The sequence below is a fragment of the Mirounga leonina genome, unplaced genomic scaffold (genome assembly GCF_011800145.1).
Source record: "Mirounga leonina isolate KUSES-001 unplaced genomic scaffold, KU_Mleo_1.0 Mir_53, whole genome shotgun sequence".
Taxonomy (NCBI): Eukaryota; Metazoa; Chordata; class Mammalia; order Carnivora; family Phocidae; genus Mirounga; species Mirounga leonina.
Genome location: NW_023270807.1, coordinates 66,377,116 through 66,396,275, shown reverse-complemented (window position 1 = coordinate 66,396,275; position 19,160 = coordinate 66,377,116). Strand labels below are relative to the sequence as shown.

Sequence of the window (19,160 nt, the reverse complement as noted above, 5' to 3'; positions counted from 1 at the left end):
ACTGAATTCTAGCTTGATGGGTTTTTTTCTTTCAATGTTTAAAATATTTCATTCCAACTGTCTTGACTGCACAGTTAATTGAGGAGAAGTCAGATGTAATTCTTACCTTTGCTCCTCTATAGGTAAGGTGTTTTCCCCCATCTGACTTCTCTCAGGATTTTAAATTTATTGTTAATTTTCTGTAGTATGAAAATGATATCCCTAGGTTTAGGGATTTTTTGGCATTTATCCTAGTTGGTGTTCTCTGAGCTTACTGGATCTGTGGTTTGGTGCCTGAAATTAATTTGGGGAAATTCTTAGTCATTATTGCTTCAAAGTTCAGCTTTTTATTTATTGTTACAATGGAGTGGCAACTTCCAGCTTCTCAGTGCTAGACCAGAAATGAGAAATGTCTCTGATAATATTTTATTGAATGCCAGATATTGTGAATTTTACTTTGTTGGATGTTGGATATGTTAAAAAGATTGGGGTGCCTGGGTGGCTCAGTCAGTTGGGTGTCCAACTCTTGGTTTCAGCTCAGGTTGTGATCTCAAGGTCATGGGATCAAGCCCCACATTGGGTTCCACACTCAGCTCAAAGTCTACTTGTCCCTCTCTCTTCCCCTCAGCCTCTCCCCTAACTAATGAGTTCTCTAATAAATACATAAAATCTTTAAAAAATATATTCTTGGGGCACCTGGGTGGCTCAGTCATTAAGCGTCTGCCTTCGGCTCAGGTCATGATCCCAGGGTCCTGGGATCAAGCCCCGCATCGGGCTCCCTGCTCAGTGGGAAGCCTGCTTCTCCCTCTCCCACTCCCCCTGCTTGTGTTCCCTCTCTCGCTGTGTCTCTGTCAAATAAATAAAATAAAATCATATATATATATATAGTGTTGCCTGAGATGCAGTTACTTGGAAATAGCTTGATCCTTTCAGGTCTTGCTTTTAAGTTTTGTTAGGTGAGGCAAAAGCCTTATTTAGGCTAATTATGCTCTGAGGCAAAACCGTTTTGAGTACTCTTTCCATGCTCCATGAAATATGAGGTTTTCTACACTGGGTGAGAACTGCAAGCCCAGGGATTGTTCAGATGGCTCTTTTCCCTGCCTCCAGTGGTTTTCTGGCATACCTGTGATCAGTATTCTACTGAAGATTCCAGGAGGATTCTCTGTAGATCATTGAAGCTTTCTCTCTGTACTCCCTTTCTGATATTCTGCTGTGCAAGTTCCAGCTCTCTTGGTCTTCTAGGGGTTCCAGTTCCATCTCCTCACCTCAGAAAGACTTCTGATATTCATCTGGACTTCTCCTTCTTACACTGTAACCTGGAAATTCTCTCAAGGCAGTATTCTAAGGAAATCATAGGCTACCTCACTTGTTTCCTGGGATGGTACAATTTATGCACCAAAGTGAGGATGACAGTGTAGCAGACAGAATAATGTCTCCCTAAAATGCTGAGGTCCTAATCCACAGAACCTGTGAATGTTATATATAAAGGGTGTTTTGCAGATGTAATTAAGTTCAGGATCTTTAGATAGGAAGGTTATCCTGGATTTTCTGTATGAGCCCAATCTAATTACAAGGAACCTTTTAAGTTACAAAGGACCTTTTAAGAGGGACACAGGAGTGTAAGAATCAGAGATGTGATTACAGAAGCAGGTGAGAGAGAGAGAGAGATTTGAAGATGTTATATTGCTGGTTTTGAATATGGAGGAAGGGGCCTCAAGCCAAGGAATGCAGGGAGCCTCTAGTAGCTGGAAAAGACAAGAAAATGGATTCTCCCCTGGAGTCTCCACAAGGAATGTAATCCTATCAACATCTTGATCTTAACCCCATAAGACTTAATCTTGGAATTTGACCTCCAGAACTATAAGTTTAATGGTGTTTTAAACCACTAAATTTGTGGTAATTTGTTACAGCAGCAATAGGAAACTAATATAATCACCAAATGGGAGCATGGAATATGAATAGAAAATAAGAGTTTGTGAAGACATGATAGTGAGGGGTGCCTGGGTGGCTCAGTCGTTAAGCGTCTGCCTTCAGCTCAGGTCATGATCCCAGGGTCCTGGGATCGAGCCCCGCATTGGGCTCCCTGCTCTGCAGGAAGCCTGCTTCTCTCTCTCCCACTCCCCCACTTGTGTTCCCTCTCTCGCTCTCTCTGTCAAAAAATAAATGGAGGGCGCTGGGTGGCTCAGTTGGTTAAGCATCTGCCTTCGGCTCAGGTCATGATCCTGGAGTCCCGGGATCAAGTCCCACATCGGGCTCCCTGCTCAGCTGGGGGTCTGCTTCTCCCTCTGACCCTCTCCCCTTTCATGCTGTCTCTCATTCTTTCTCTCTCAAATAAATAAATGAAATATTAAAAAAAAAATAAAATAAATGGAAACTTTAAAAAGACATGATAGTGAAAGAACTCTTATTTGGGTTTTGAGAAAACTAGGACCTTTGCTTTCTTGACATCCTTATTCATGATATGCAAGTATGGCTACATCAAACCCAGAACAAAGTACCAGCTGTCCCTCCCACCCCCAAAAAAGAAAAGACATTTTTTTTTTTTAAGATTTTATTCATTTATTCATGTGAGAGAGATAGAGACAGAGGGAGAAGCAGGCTCCCCATGGAGCGGGAAGCCCAACATGGGACTTGATCCCAGGACCGTGGGATCATGACCTGAGCCAAAGGCAGATGCTTAACCGACAGAGCCACCCAGGTGCCCCCAAAAAAATGTTAAAAAAAAAAAATTATATATATATATATATAGCATTATCTAGAAACTACATATTGTCATTAACAAAGGTGTATATTCACTCTGTATAGAGTCAATAATGTGTACTTCTAAATAATTTTATAAACAAGATTCTCTTCTTCCATAAGGAAATAATGGTGGAAGTCATAAAAGAGAGACAGAAAACCCATTTTTAGAATCAGTGACATTTCTGGAAGATAACTCTACGCAAGCCTGACACATTAGGAAATTTGTGCAGTTTTGTATGGGAACAAAATTAAATGAAAACAGTAGATTCTAAAAAATCATCAGCTGCTACTGATAGCTAACCACATGATATCATCAACAATTTCACTCAACTGACCATATCTGTCAATAAATTTGTTATGATCAACTATGTAGTACATAATGAACAAATGTGTGGATTTCCTAACATTTCCACAATGGCCTTAAGGAATAATTCCCCAGGGTGCACCTTAGCAATATAACGCTATTTCTTTAAAAAGATTTTATTTATTTATTTGACAGAGAGAAAGAGAGAGAGAGCGCACAAGTAGGCAGAGCAGCAGGCAGAGGGAGAGGGAGAAGCAGGTTCCCCACCGAGTGGGGAGCCTGATGTGGGGCTCGATCCCAGCATCCTGGGACCATGACCTGAGCCGAAGGCAGACGCTTAACCGACTGAGCCACCCAGGCGCCCCAGCAATATAACACTATTAAATAAAATATTGTTACTTGTAAGCAAAAGCCAACCACTGCATTCCGTGTCAGTAGTATTGTGCCAGCTACATAGAGACTGTAATTCCAAGCTTAGTTTGTAAGTAATTTTAAGTCAGTAAGGCAGATCAATGGTGAAGAAATTCATTTGTGAAGTTCTAGTCTTACAAAATATTTCATAGTTGAAAAATAAGATTTAGTTTACTAAATTGCAAACATTTATTCTCATTTACAAGTAAGGAACTAACACACACTATGTTCTCTTCAGAATATAAAACTTTATTATCCTCTTCAATTTAAGGTAGAACTGCATCAGTCTAGATCAGTTTCTTTTTTTTTTTTTTAAAGATTTTTTATTTATTTATTTGAGACAGAGAGAATGAGAGAGAGAGAGACAGAGAGCATGAGAGGGAGGAGGGTCAGAGGGAGAAGCAGGCTCTCTGCTGAGCAGGGAGCCCGATGCGGGACTCGATCCAGGGACTCCAGGATCATGGCCTGAGCCGAAGGCAGTCGCTTAACCAACTGAGCCACCCAGGCGCCCTAGATCAGTTTCTTTAGCAAGATTACACACGTCAAGAATCTTCCATTCTACTTCCTTACACTTGTCTGTTTTTCAAAATGCGTACTGTAGTAAATAGGATTAAGTGTGGCTCTACAGAGTGACTTAAACGAGAGCCGAGTTATTTCTCTTCGCATGAAGGCCAGACGCAGGCAGTCACAGCACCTTCTCTGCCTGAGCAGCGGCAGTCGTCACAGGTTTCAAAGGACGTTCACACTCACAGGACCTAATAGGCCTTAGGGGACTGAACCTAGCCCCAGACTCACTTAACTTCATAGGAAACAGCACAGCACCATGAGGCTTGTTTCAACAGGAGGCTTTACTCTGGCGCCCAAGTGTCAGTTCAAGTGTAAGGAGACAAGATCATCCGGGTGGGTGCAGAAGCCACGCTGGCTTAGAAACTTCTCGCTTCCCAAGAACCAACTTCTCTTGAAACAGCCATGAGTGTAGCTTTCAGGAATCTTTGTAATAAGAAATACAGGGCTTGGGGCACCTGGCTGGCTCAGTCAGTAGACCATGTGACTCTTGATCTCAGGGTCGTGAGTTCAAGCCCCACGTTGGGCATGGAGCCTACTTAAGAATACAAACAAAAAACACATGGTGCTTAAGTAAGTCCAAAGTCTGTATTTTCCAATGGGCATTTATAGTGGTTGTAGTCTTCCTGGTCTAGACACAGTTTACCAATAAGGGATTTTTTTTTTTTTTTTTTTAAGTAGGCTCCACATACAGGGTGGACCCAATGCAGGGCTTGAACTCATAACCCTGAGATCAAGACCTGCACTGAGATCAAGAGTCAGACACTTAACCAACTAAGCCAGGCCCCCCAGGCTCAGGGGTCATTTTTAATCACAAACAATATTGCCTGACATCACAGTTGACATTCTATTATCTTCTCTAGTAGATTTCCAGAGAAACCGTGCCAAAAGGTAAACTTGAAGTCATTTTACCACGGGGAAAAAGAAAGGATTTATTAACCTTTATTCTTGGCAGTCCAGGGCAGCATTACATCAGGATCCAATCTTCTATCTTGTTGCTCTGCCACTCATTGCTTCTATTTCCAAGGTTTCTTTACAATCCAAAAAGCCTCCTGAAGCTCTAGCCACCACATCCATGCTCCAGTGGAAAAAAAGAGAAGATGAACTGGCTCATCTCCCTTTATGCCTTAAAGTTTAAGGAAACTTTCCAGAAGCATCCAACACTCAACACTTATAATTCCATGTCACTGGCCAGAACTTAGTCATTTGGCCACATATTTACACATATATGGGTACACTGCTAACCTGAATAATTCTGGGACTGTTACAAAATAAAAAAGAACAGATACTGGGTCAGGTAATTAGCAAGGTGGGTCAGAGATAGGATGACGGAAGAAGCAAAAGAAGCAAGAGATTTACTGGCTTTGAAGAGAAGAGGACCATAAGCCAAGGAATGTAGGCAGCCTCTAGAGGCTGGAAATGGCCCTCAGATGAGAGCAAGAAAATGGGACACTGATCCTTCAATGGCAAAGAACTGAAATCTGCCAACAACTAAATGAACAAGGAAACAGAGTCTCCCCAACCTCCAACCTCCAGAAAGGAATGAAGTCCTGCCAACACCTTGATTTTAGCCCAGCCCATGTCAGATAGCTGAATTACAAAACTATATGATAATACACTTGTGTCATTTTTGTTTTAAGATTTTATTTATTTGACAGAGAGAGACAACAAGAGAGGGAACCCAAGCAGGGGAAGTGGGAGAAGGAGAAGCAGGCTTCCCGCCGAGCAGGGAGCCTTATGCGGGGCTCGATCCCAGAATCCTGGGATCATGACCTGAGCCGAAGGCAAACGCTTAACAACTGAGCCACCCAGGCGCCCCACATTTGTGTCATTTTAAGCCACTAAGTTTGCAGTAATTTGTGATGGCTGCAATAAAAAAACGTATACACTTACCTTAATAAAACTTCCAATTTAAAGAAATTCAAAGAAGGGTCCCTATAGTCATTTATACCAGATTTTTAAAAATTCAATTCATATTGGGTCCTTAATGACTCTGGTATATTAAACTGTGCTATAATCAGAAATGCATGTATAGCCAACAAAACTAGCAAAATAGTGAACTGAAAGCTATACAATTATGTTATATAAAAACTCCAAAAAGCTCATTACTAGTTACAATGAGAAACATTTCATCTAGGAGTGATTTCCGAGGCACTATCTTGAGTTTCCATAAAAACATAACCTTCTGTCTCAGAAGAAGGGATATCAATAAGAGGACCAGAATTCTCTACTTCCAAGTTCAGTGATTTCCCCTGTTCATAATTCAGGTCTGAATTATCTTTTGTTTGAATTTCTTGCTCTTCCAACTCCAAAGATTTATCTGAGGCTGGAGCTACAACGTCGTCATCTTCATATTCATGCAGAAAGCTACAAATCATATTGGGTCTATAGGAGAAATCATTGTCCTTGATTTGCAGCCATTCCACACCACCTAATGGGGGACGGTGAGGGATGGGAGAAAATATGAAAAAGGAATTTCAGTTACTTACATTTATTTCTCTTTAATTTTTTTTTTTTTTAAAGTAGGCTTCACGCCCAGTATGGAGCCCAATGTAGGGCTTAAACTCATGACGCTGAGATCAAGACCTGAGCTGAGATCAAGAGTCAGACACTCAACCAACTGAGCTACCCAGGCACCCCTCTCTTTAATTTAAATTTTCATCCTATGAATACATGTCAAAATAAAGCCCCAACATAAACCAATGAACATGGTACCATGACTACTGATAAACAATCACATTATTTTCATCTTACATGGAGACCCTGGAATGCCTATAGTATGTGCAACATCAAAACTCAGTGTAAGTGAAATATAGTCAATAATACTGTAGTAACTATATGATGACTACACTTATGGTGAGCACTTTGTAATGTATATAATTAACGAATCACTATGTTGTACACCTGAAACTAATATATTGTATATCAACTATACTTCAATTTAAAAACATTTTTTTATTTTTTATTTTTTTTTAAAGATTTTATTTATTTATTTATTTATTTGACAGAGAGAGACAGAGAGAGAGGAATCACAAGTAGGCAGAGCAGCAAGCAGAGGGAGAAGGAGAAGCAGGCTCCCTGCTGACTAGAGAGCCCGATGCGGGGCTCGATCCTAGGACTCTGGGATCATGACCTGCACCAAAGGCATACGCTTAATCAACTGAGCCACCTAGGTGCCCTAAAAAAAAATTTCTTTTTTTTTAAGATTTTCTTTATTTATTTGACAGAGAGACAGAGAGAGAGAACAAGTAGACAGAGCGGCAGGCAGAAGCAGGCTCTCCGCTGAGTGCAGAGCCCGATGCGGGGCTCAATCCCAGGACCCTGGGATCATGACCTGAGCTGAAGGCAAACTCTTAACCGACTGAGCCACCCAGGCGCCCCCTAAAAATTTTTTTTAAAGATTTTATTTATTCATTAGAAAGAGACAGCATGAGCGACAGAGAGCATACAAGCAGGGGGAGGGGCAGAGGGAGCAGGAGAAGCAGGCTCCCCGCTGAACAGGGAGCCCGACTTTGGACTTGATCCCAGGACTCCCGGACCATGACCTGAGCTGAAGGCAGACACTTAACTGACTAAGCCACCCAAGTGCTCCTCCAATTTTTTGTTTTTGTTTTTGTTTTTAAGATTTTATTTATTTGAGAGAGAGAGTGAGAGAGAGAGCGAGCACAAGAGGGGGGAGCAGGAGAGGGAGAAGCAGACTCCCTGCCGAGCAGGGAGCCCGATGCGGGACTCGATCCAGGGACTCCAGGATCATGGCCTGAGCCGAAGGCAGTCGCTTAACCAACTGAGCCACCCAGGCGCCCTTCCAAGTGCTCCTCCAATTAAAAATTTTAAAATATAGGGCTCCTGAGTGGCTCAGTTGGTTAAGTGACTGCTTTCGGCTCAGGTCATGATCCCGGAGTCCTGGGATCGAGTCCCACATCAGGCTCCCAGCTCAGCAGGGAGCCTGCTTCTCCCTCTGACCTTCTCCCCTCTCATGCTGTTTTTCTCTCTCTCTCAAATAAATAAATAAATAAAATCCTTAAAAAAATTTTTTTTTAAATAATTCAAACCATAAAAAAATCACTAAAACTAATCAACTTCATTTACTATTCCAAACCCTTTTTCCTGAGTCCAATTCCCAATCACTGAGATAATCTGAGCTCTCACTACCACCTCATCTTTCACTTACCTACAATTTTCTCCTCAGTTTCCATAATAGATGATACTACCCTATCGTCTTTCAACTCAACACTCACATGTCATTTTGAGTTGGAACATCCAACTATGAAATAAGACACCTCTCCCCCCCGCAAAAAAAAACTTGAAAAAAAATTGTTATCTTTTTCATACTTACAGTCATAGCCCTAACCCATCAAAGAACCTTCCCATAATCAAGTATTGTTTCAATAATGCTAGTAATTTGGGGGCACCCAGGTGGCTTAGTTGGTTAAGCGTCTGACTCTTGGTTTTGACTCAGGTCTGATCTCAGGGTTGTGGGATTGAGCCCTGCATCAGGCTCCACATTCAGTGGGGAGTCTGCTTGAGATTTTCTCTCCCTCTCCTTTTCCCTCCCCCTCTGCCCCTCCCTGGGTGTGCTCTCTCTAAAATAAATTTTTAAAAAAGTGCTAGTCATTTTTTCTTTTATCCTTATGACCCCTTCAAATATTTTCAATGGATCCTCATTAATTTCTATAGCAAGCCTGAGCTATTTACTGTCATCTTCAAAATGCCAATAGATATCTCTAAGATAATGCAACTTATCTTGCCACCCTGTTCACACTTCCAGCTGCTCCTATTCCCCACCATAAACCAACTCTTCTGTGACTGTTTGTTGAAACATCCTTACAGCTGATGCCATGTCTTCTCATATGTTACTACCATAAAATCTTCTATCAAAAGTTGTTTAGTCCTTTTCTCTCTAGTCAGCTTCTACTATTCTTTCATTTTTTTCCCCCTGCAATACCATCATTCACCTAGTCACCAGCTTCAAAACCTTTTGAAGGCATCCTGCAGCCTATTCTGTTATTTAGCATGATACATGGCACATTTCGGATACTTAATTGCATAAAATGTGTGTTGAGTCACATTCATACATGTGTTTCAATGTGATTTACTTTATTTTTTTTAAGGATTTTGATATAGTGAGAGAGGGAACACGAGCAGGGGGAGTGGGAGAGGGAGAAGCAGGCTTCCTGCCGAGCAGGGTGCCCGATGCAGGGCTTGATCCTAGGGACCCTGGGATCATGCCCTGAGCCGAAGGCAGACGCTTAACGACTGAGCCACCCAGGCACCCCCAATGTGATTTACTTTAGAGTGCAAATTCCCAGAAGGTAAGGACCACATCTCCTTCCATTTTGTTCTGCCTGCAGCATATTGCCATGTTTGGTCGCCAGCCTCCAAGATGGTCCCCAAAGATTTTCACCTTCCTGGTATTCATGTCCCTGTGTCATCTCCTCCCACAATGAATAGGACATGGCATAAATAACAGAATGTGACTTCTAAGGCTGGTTCATAAAACATATTGTGGCTTCTACCTTGTTCTCACGGATCATTTGATCTGGAAGAAGCCAGCTGCCATGTCAGGAGGGCAGTGGAACAGTACTGTAGGGAGGCAAGGAATTGAGGCCTCCTGCTAAAAGCTGACACAAACCTGCCAAGCATGTGAGGAAGCTGTCTTCTATTTAGATTTTCAGGTCACTGCAACCCAGCCAACATATTGACTGCAACGTCAAGAGAGACATCAAGCCATAACTGCCTGGCTAAGCTGATCCCAAATTCCTGATTCGCGGAAACTGTGTAAAATATTTTTGTTGTTGTTTTTTCAAACCATTAAGTTTAGAGGTAAATTTCTATGCAGCGATACATAACCAATACAGCCTTGTTGGCTAACTAATTTATGTGATTAAACAAAATACCCAAATCTTCCAAAAGGCCTATTAGATTATTAAAGACTATGGGAAAGGAAATTCTACAACTTTCTTCTTTAAAAAAGAATATCTGGGGCGCCTGGGTGGCTCAGTCGGTTGAGCGACTGCCTTCGGCTCAGGTCATGATCCCAGAGTCCCTGGATCGAGTCCCGCATCGGGCTCCCTGCTCGGCGGGGAGTCTGCTTCTCCCTCTGACCCTCCCCCCTCTCATGTGCTCTCTCTCTCTCTCATTCTCTCTGTCAAATAATAAATAAAATCTTTAAAAAAATAAAATAAAATAAAATAAAAAAGAATATCTGGGGCGCCTGGGTGGCCCAGTCGATTAAGCATCTGCCTTCGGCTCAGGTCATGATCCTGGGGTCCTGGGATTGAGCCCCGCAACGGGCTCCCTGCTCGGAGGGAAGCCTGCTTCTCCCTCTGCCCCTCTCCCCTGCTTGTGTTCCCTCTCTTGCTGGGTCTCTCTCTGTCAAATTAAAAAAAAATAATAATAATAAATAAATAAATAAATAAATAAATAAATAAATAAATAAAATCTTTTAAAATAAATAAATAAATAAATAAAAATAAAAAAGAATATCTAAATAATAGCTAAGCTATGTGATATGTATCTACCTTTCAAGTTCTTTCTAGAACTTCAAGTACCTCTTCCTGTTATTTTCACACAGTGATAAAAAGGAGGAGAGATTGAGGATATACATGTTAGGAACAATGATTTTTTATGTACTTATGTGTAACTGGTATAATTAATTTCTACATGATTAATATACCTTCAAATAGTTATTCCTTAAAATACAATAAATCAAGCCGTAAATATCAAGCCATAAATATCCATCACTAGAGTCATGTTTACTAGAGTTTGAAATATGTCTTTGAGCAATGAGGTTTTTGTTTTTTTTTTTTCAAATTATGTGAATTTTTTAAAACTGAAGTATAACTGAGGGGCACCTGGGTGGCTCAGTTGGTTAAGTATCTGACTTTGGCTCAGGTCATGATCTCTAGGTCCTAGGCTTGAGCCCCATGTCGGGCTCCCCACTCAGTGGGAAGTCGGCTTCCCCTCTCCTCCTATCTTTGCCCCTCCCCCTGCTTGTCCTCTTTCTCTCTCTCCCTCAAATGAATAAATAAAATCTTTAAAAAAATCTGAAGTATAATGGACAACGTGACATTAGTTTCACGTATACAGCATAGTGATTTGCAAAGTCTATACATCACGCTATGCTCACCACAACTGTAGCGTCCATCTGTCCCACACAACCCTGTTACAATACCACTGACTATACCCGATGCTGTACCTTTAACTCCCATGACCTACTCATGTATAACTGGAAGCTTGTATCTCCCATTCCACTTCAATCATTTTGTCCATCCCACCACTCCCTCCCCTCTGGCAGCCACCAGTTTGTTCTCTGTATTTATGGGTCTGTTTCTGCTTTTTGTTTATCCGTTTGTTTTGTTTTTTCTATTCCACATATAAGTGAAATCATTTATCTTTCCTTCTCTTACTTCACTTATGAGCAATGAGCTTTGAAACTATCAAGTGACTGGGGCGCCTGGGTGGCTCAGTCGTTAAGCGTCTGCCTTCGGCTCAGGTCATGATCCCGGGGTCCTGGGATCGAGGCCCGCATCGGGCTCCCTGCTCCGCGGGAAGCCTGCTTCTCCCTCTCCCACTCCCCCTGCTTGTGTTCCCTCTCTTGCTATGTCTCTCTCTGTCAAATAAATAAATAAAATCTTTTAAAAAATAAATAAATAAATAAACTATCAAGTGATTATTATCTCCACAAACATGTACCTGCTATGGTTGCAAGAAGCACTGGTCTAAAGTCTCTACTTTGGGATGACCAGCAACTGGAAAAGGCTCAGTGGATGTGAGTTAAGAATGAAACTCAGGTCCAACAACTGTGTCCTAGAGTCCCTCCCTCACATATAAAGCCAGCTTCTTCCAGTTATTAGCTTCCTGGGGAAGGTTGCCACCACTGCCACAAGTTTCCAGGAGATCCTCTGGGGTTTCATCTTGAGCATCCAGATCCTATCATCTCCACTTACAAAGAAGTTTTAATTAAGGGGGTGGGGGATGGTGGCTGCTGAATTCCCTAGGGGTTGGAAATCTATCAAGTTTCTCGACAAACTCCTCACAATTGTCTCCAATGCAAAGTAGGTAAGAAATTTCTTACATGTCATGAGTGCCCTCTGCTACACTCATGTTCAAATGAAATTTTTGATTTTATCTTTTTTTTTTTTAAAGTAGGCTCCATGCCCAGAGCAGAGGCCAACACGGGGCTCGAACTCAACCATGAGATTAAGACCTGAGCTGAGGGATGCCTGGGTGGCTCAGTCAGTTGGCCATCTGCCTTCGCCTCAGGTCGTGATCCTGGGGTCCTGGGATCGAGCCCCATGTCGGGCTCTCAGTGGGAGCCTGCTTCTCCCTCTCCCTGCCGCTCCCCCTGCTTGTACTCTCTTTCTCTGGCAAATAAATAAAATCTTAAAAAAAAAAAAAAAAGACCTGAGCTGAGATCAAGAGTCAGAAACTCAACCGACTGAGCCACTCAGGCGCCCCTATAATTCAAATGAATTTTAAATCTATATCTGATACTTTTCAGGAAGCACTCTCAATTTCCATAAAACATAGTTGTTACTACAAAGTACAAGGAATGTGCTGGCAACAATGTGTCATTGTCAAAGCCAATAGTAAATCACCTACTTTCAGAGAACTAAGTGAACTAACCTATGCTTTCTTCTCCTTCCTTCTTTTCTGTCAAAAGAGTTCTTGTCATGCTGAGCTTCTTCATTGTATGGCATTTATATTTTAGCACTGTTTTACTACTGCCTTCTGCATCACCTAGAACATAAAATGAACTCAATTATCTTACTGTTGATGCCACCAAATAATCATGTTAAGCCTCAATAACTCCAGTTCAAAGAGTGAGACTAAACTACTTCCTGTTGAGATAACGTAGTAAGTTCAAAATTTAACTCATCCCTCCTGCTCCCAGCACAGAGAAATGACAGATAAAATATGTAACAACTGAAGGCACAGGTGGACCCCAAAACAACAAACATCTCCAGAGGACCAAAACACAAAGCTGTGAGTGAAATTATATCTATTGGCCTGCTAGGCTCCCGCCCTGAAGGAGGGAAGTGGGACAAGGAATTGCCTTACAGGGTAATGGTGTCTCAAGTTCTACCACTCTAAATGAAGCACCAAAGTCAGACTTACTACTTGAAGCCAGACACTGGCGTGAGGACATTCTCAATCACAAAGAAGGCTGAGAAAAAACCTGCTGCCAACATGCTGCCTGGGGTTACAGCTTTATAGGAAACTGTGGGCGCAGGCAGGAGGGAGGATAAGGCTCTGAGTTAGAGGTGTGAAGCACACTGAAAACTTCCAGACACTGCTATGTGTCACTGACACACACTTTAGAAAGGATCATACCACTACCTATAAGGTTGAACCACATGAAACTGTCCGTATTTAGTTGAAGTTGGTCACTTCATATGGTTAAACCTAACACACACTCAGCAATCTGGTAATTCTATTTCTAAGTGTGTATCTTTGAGCCATTTTTGCATACATGCACAAGGAGACACAAAATACTCATGGTAGCATTTCTGCAGTGAGTTAATAAGCATAGTTAAGATCACGGGCTCTGGACGAGACCACCTGGGCTCAAATCCCAGCTCTGTCTCTTACTTCGTGTATGACTTTGGGAATGCTATTTACCTCTTTGTGTTTCAATTTCTTCAAATATAAAATGAAGACAAAAAGGTATCTACCTCATAGACTTGTGATGAGGATTAAAGGAGTTAATACATGTAGCATTTAGAACAATGCCTAACATATAAAAGGCATTCAACAAATTTTCATAGCTATTAAAAATTACTGGTAAAAAATGGAAGCAATCAACATGTCCAGTAACTGGAGAATACACTGTGGTATGGTCACAAACAGAATACTTAGCAACAGGGAAAACAGAATTATACATACCAACATGTATAAATCTCAAAACCTATCTCTAACTGAAACAAAGATATACAATGGTACATATAATATGCTGTAATTTGTGTCAGGTTTGAAAATATACAAAAAAATGTTACTCATTGTTTGTGGATACATATATATGTAATACAAAATCAGGTATAGGAAAGAAAAACATCAAATTCAGGGGAGTGATTACCAAGACAGAGGAAGGGAGTATGTTAGAGAGGAGTACACACAAGGCTTCAAATGTATCTGGAATGTTTTTTAACTATCTGGCAAATTGGTAGGATTTGATATAGCTAGACAATGGGCACATGAGATGTTTAATTTTAATATTTACTGTACAAAAGGAAGTTTGCAATATTTCATAGTAAAAAATTTGAGTCAGCAATGCAAGCACTTACCCTGTTCAACATTTTCTTCAAATATAACACAGGTCCCAAGAGTGTCTGCAGAAAAGTTGAAGGCAACTTGTTGAGAAATAACAGAGTAACTTCCTCTGAAAAGCATATTAAAAAAGGAGTTTTATCTATCTGACATCCTCCTACCTTCATACTCTCCAGCAAAGACATAGCTGTCCACTTGCAGAATGGGCCTCTCAGTGTCAATTCCCTGCAACAGAATACAGGATCATTAAAAAAAATCATCATTAGAAAAAGCCTTGCAGGGGCGCATAGGTAGCTCCCTCGGTTAAGCACATCCAACTCTTGATTTCGGCTCAGGGTGGGTCACGAGATCCAGTCCCACCTCAGGCTCTGTGCTGGGTGTGGAGTCAGCTTAGGATTCTCTCTCTCCCTCGCCTTCTGCCTCTCCCTCCCCCTCCATAAAAAACAAGCCTTGGGGGGTTGGGTGAAATGGGTGAAGGTAGTCAAAAGATACAAACTCTCAGTTATAAAATAAGTTAAGTCCTGGGGATGTAATGCACAGCATTACTCTACCTAATAATACCTTGGTGTACACTTAAAAGTTGCTAAGAGTGTAACATCTTAAAAGTTTTTACAACAGGGTGCCTGGCTAGCTGTCCGTAGAGCATGCAACTCTTGATCTTAGGGTTGTGAGTTCAAACCCCATGTTGGGCACCGAGCTTTGCTTAATTGGAAAAAAAAACAAAAAACAAAAACTCATTACAAGAAAAAAATTGTAACCGTGTGTACTGATGGATGTTAACTAGACTTACTGTGGTAAGTACAAACAACTATTAAATCATTATGCTGTACACCTGAAATGTAATGTTATATGTCAATTATATCTCAATTAAAACCAAAAAAACAAAGAGGCTTCAATATGTAGCCTTGCTACGAAGGAGAGTGATCTCCAAAACTGGGGAACCTCTGGAGCTTGTCCTAGCAAGTTCAAGGTAAGCTAAAAATGCTCTGCTCACTCACAGCAGTTACAATGCTTCATTCATATCCAAGTAGCAAGCTGTATTTCAATCAACCCCCTCTTCAAGTTAAGGCAGGAACAGAAAAAGTCTTGTCAACAGTAGCTCAAAGATTTTTTTTTATGTTAATCACCATACATTACATCATTAGTTTTTGATGCAGTGTCCATGATTCATCGTTTGCGTATAACACGCAGTGCTCCATTCAGCATGTGCCCTCTTTAATACTCATCACCAGGCTAACCCATCCCCCCACCCCCCCAAGCTCAAAGATTTTTAAGTAAAATGATAAAAACTGATGGTAACATGACACCACAGCTCAAGTCAACAGTAGAGCGTGAGGTCTTTAAATTCTTTTCTTTGTAGGCTTCTTTCCTCCCTTCTCCAGTTAATCTGTGTGCGTATCTAAATGGCCTGTCTTCACTGTTTTCTCTCCCTGCTCACTATCTAAAACAATGTACTTTTTCGAAATATACAGGTTGGTAACAAAATGCTAACCTCTTCTAAATCTTTAACTCTCCCAGGGCGCACATTCGGACACTCAAGCAAAGTATGGCATTTTCTCCCATTTGCTCCCATAGTCCCTCTGTTCTTCTCTATGATTGTCCTTAGAATTCAGGGCTTTGCAACGAGGAATAGATCTTTGGGGATACGTATTTCACTATTCATTCTTGCTTAAATGTAAGAAAATCTACAGAAATCCCCCAAGTCTAGAAGACTCACCAAAATCTTGCATTTATTTCCACATTTTGATAGAAAGTCTGAATCAATAATTCCGGACAATTCCACCAGAACCAACTGCTCCTGGTGGAAGAAAGAGGAGTTAACATGCTAGCACGGGAGTGTGCAGAAGAGGCAGTTACGGAGCGAAGCCAAAAATCCCCACTGCAGTGATCCCAACCTTCGTGAACCCTAGGTCCTGCTTTCAACGAGAGGAAGCGACGTTGCCTAAGGTAACCTTCTATGCTTCCCCAGGCTAACTACCGTGTGGCAGCTAGGGCCGAGGCCGGCGCTCCCGCTCGGCGCGCCCGGGGCTCTCCCTCCCGCCAGCCGCATCCCGACGGCCTGCCCCACACGCCGCCCGCGCCGCGCAGGCCGCCGCCGTGCCACTCACGGCTTCCTCTTCTTCCTCTTCGCGGTCCTCCCGAACCCGCTCCTCAGCCGCCGCCATGATTCCGCACCTTTTCGGAACCTCAGAGTCGCTGGCCACGCCCTCCGCGGCCGCCATCTTGAGTACGGGCAGCAGCTTCCCAGGTCTGGCTGCGGCTCGGCCGCGCAGACCGCTCCTGCCAGGACGCGAGATGGCCGCCCCCGCGCCCACGCGGAAGTCCGCGCCAGGCCTCCTCCTCGTTCCTTTCTTGAGAGCGAGAGTGCGGGTCTGGTGGCGGCCGGCCGCGGCAGGCCTGCGACCGAGGACACCCTCGGGCTACCGGCCTAGGTTGGGGGAGAGGGCTGGGGAGGGAGAGAGGATAAAGAAGGTGCAAGCAAGGAGGCCGCCATGTGAGAGGGAAACGAAGAGGCCTTTCCTTGGCCCGACTCAGCATTTCTTGGAAAGATATTCTTAATATCGTGTGAGCACTGCTCCTCAATTCTAGCTCTCCTTGAGCCGAGTCAAGAGCACATTTCACTGTAACGCGTAAGGAGCACGCAAAGTGGGCTTGGGTTTCAGGCCTGCCAGCATCAGAGCTAAGATAGGTAGAGAAGGGGACCCAACCAATTATATGCTAATGAGCTTGCTCCTAGGTGCTGTAAGACAAACATTGTTAGGGGAATTCAGAGACCTGGGGAAGTGGAGTTTTGAACCAATTTTCTTAAACTCATGGGTTTCTCTGATTATAATATAAATGATCTTTGTATATGAAGCAGGATGATCTAGCTCCAAAGAGCCTGAGCTTTGGAGTCTGATACTTGTCCAGTTCAGCTGCATTTTTAGCAGCAAGGTCCTAGGCAAGTTGGTTATTGTGAGGATTAAATGAGACAATACATGTAAAATAGATGTAGCCCAGCATTTGGCACAGATTGAGCATTTAACGTGTTTTATCTATTAGTAGTAATATACTACTTTTTAGAGTATTGACTTTTATTTATTTATTTTTTAAATTTTATTTATTTGACAGAGAGAGCGCGAGAGAGGGAACACAAGCAGGGGGAGTGAGAGAGGGAGAAGAAGGCTTCCTGCGGAGCAGGGAGTCCGATGCGGGGCTCGATCCCAGGACCCTGGGATCATGACCTGAGCCGAAGGCAGACGCTTAACGACTGAGCCACCCAGGCGCCCCCAGAGTATTAACGTTTAAAAAACATTTTCCCGTATATCCTTTCAGCTTTCTTCTACACATAAACACTTTTTTTTAAGCATTAAATTTGTACCTCTGTTTTTAACTTGCTTTAGTCACTGTATACAGTATCATGGATGTTTTTCCAAGTTTTCCATGGTAAATACAGATTTACATCATAATTTTTAGTAACTGAGTAGTATTTATTGGGTAATATTATTTCACAACGGTTGTGTGGCCTGGCTGGCTCAGTTGGTAGAGCATTCAACTCTTGATTTCAGGGTTTTAAGTTGGAGCCCCACCTTGGGTGTAGAGATTACTTAAAATATTTTTTTAAAATATCACAACACTTTAGTAAACATCTTTGTACATTTTTACTGAGCTGCCCCATTAAAGAAATAGGATTTCATTGCTTAAAAAGAAAAGGTAGAGCACTTAACTTGTTAGACGTTGTAGATTTGAATTCTAGCTCTGAAATGTAATACTTGTGATCTGGGACAAGCTGCTACACTTTCTAAGCCTCAGTGTTCTTATTTATTAAATGAAGATAAAAATATACTTACTGTATATTTTGCATTTGAAGATTAGATCCTGTTGTATCTAAAAATGCTTTGTAAATTGAAAAATTACACAAGTTGTCAGATTTTATTGGGGTAAAAGGGAAGATAAAGAGGAGAAGGGCAAGCCAAGCTAAGGGAACAGCAGTCACAAAGGCTTGAGGGATGAGAATATGTGTGTGTATGGTTTTTTAAAAAAAGATTTTGTTTGTTTATTTATTTGACAGAGAGCACAAGCAGGGGGAGTGGCAGGCAGAGGGGGAGGGAGAATCAGACTCCCTCTGAGCAGGGAGCCAGGCACAGGGTGTGATCCCAGAACCCTGAGATCATGACCTGAGCTGAAGGCAGACGCTTAACCACCTCGAGAATATGTGCGTTCTGCAAGGTCAGTGTAATAATTTAAGAAGTCCCTTTCAGGGACACCTGGGTGCCTCAGTCAGTTAAGCGTCTGCCTTCAGCTCAAGTCATGATCCCAGGGTCCTGGGATGAGTGTGACTTCGGGCTCAGTTGGTTAAGCGACTGCCTTCGGCTCAGGTCATGATCCTGGAGTCCCTGGATCGAGTCCCGCATCGGGCTCCCTGCTCGGCAGGGAGTCTGCTTTGCCCTCTCATGTGTTCTCTCTCTCTCTCTCTCTCTCTCTCTCTCTCGCCTGCCTCTCCCTCTGCCTGCCCCTCCCCCTGCTTGTGTGCTCTCTCTCTGTCTCTATCTCTCTGACCAATAAATAAATAAAATCTTTACCAAAAAAAAAAGTCCCTTTCAAATAAACAAGCCTCATACATCTAGTCAAGGTTATTACTGTTTGCTATTTATGAAGTAATTATTATTTTTATTTATTTTGAACAATTTACAAAAGGATATAGAGTGAAAAAGGATAGAATAAGACGTAAGCTTTCCATCCCAGTCCCCCTACATCCCCTTCCCATAGACAAGCAATTTTACCAGTTTCTTACATACATATACTTTCAGAGATATTCTATATATTTACAAAAACGTGTATACAAAATCTGTAAGGTAATTTTAATATTAAAACATCGCACACAAACTAGAAAACCATTCCCTTGGGAGGA

The 19,160-nt window shown here is 42.2% G+C and overlaps 1 protein-coding gene across 2 annotated transcripts; it reads right to left on the bottom strand.

Annotated features, from left to right (window-relative positions):
• Window positions 1-5,774: 5,774 nt before the first annotated feature.
• On the bottom strand, window positions 5,775-16,506 carry GTF3C6 (general transcription factor IIIC subunit 6). Of its 2 annotated transcripts, none has more exons than XM_034991833.1 (6): window positions 16,378-16,506; window positions 15,987-16,067; window positions 14,431-14,494; window positions 14,287-14,352; window positions 12,629-12,742; window positions 5,775-6,431 (listed from the first exon to the last, which is right to left on the bottom strand). In XM_034991833.1, the coding sequence occupies exons 1-6, from the start codon at window positions 16,489-16,491 to the stop codon at window positions 6,130-6,132; spliced, it is 741 nt and encodes a 246-aa protein (XP_034847724.1). In that variant the 5' UTR covers window positions 16,492-16,506; the 3' UTR covers window positions 5,775-6,129. The 2 variants fall into 2 exon arrangements, with proteins under 2 accessions (XP_034847724.1, XP_034847725.1); XM_034991834.1 differs by having other exon boundaries at window positions 14,287-14,331.
• Window positions 16,507-19,160: the final 2,654 nt, after the last annotated feature.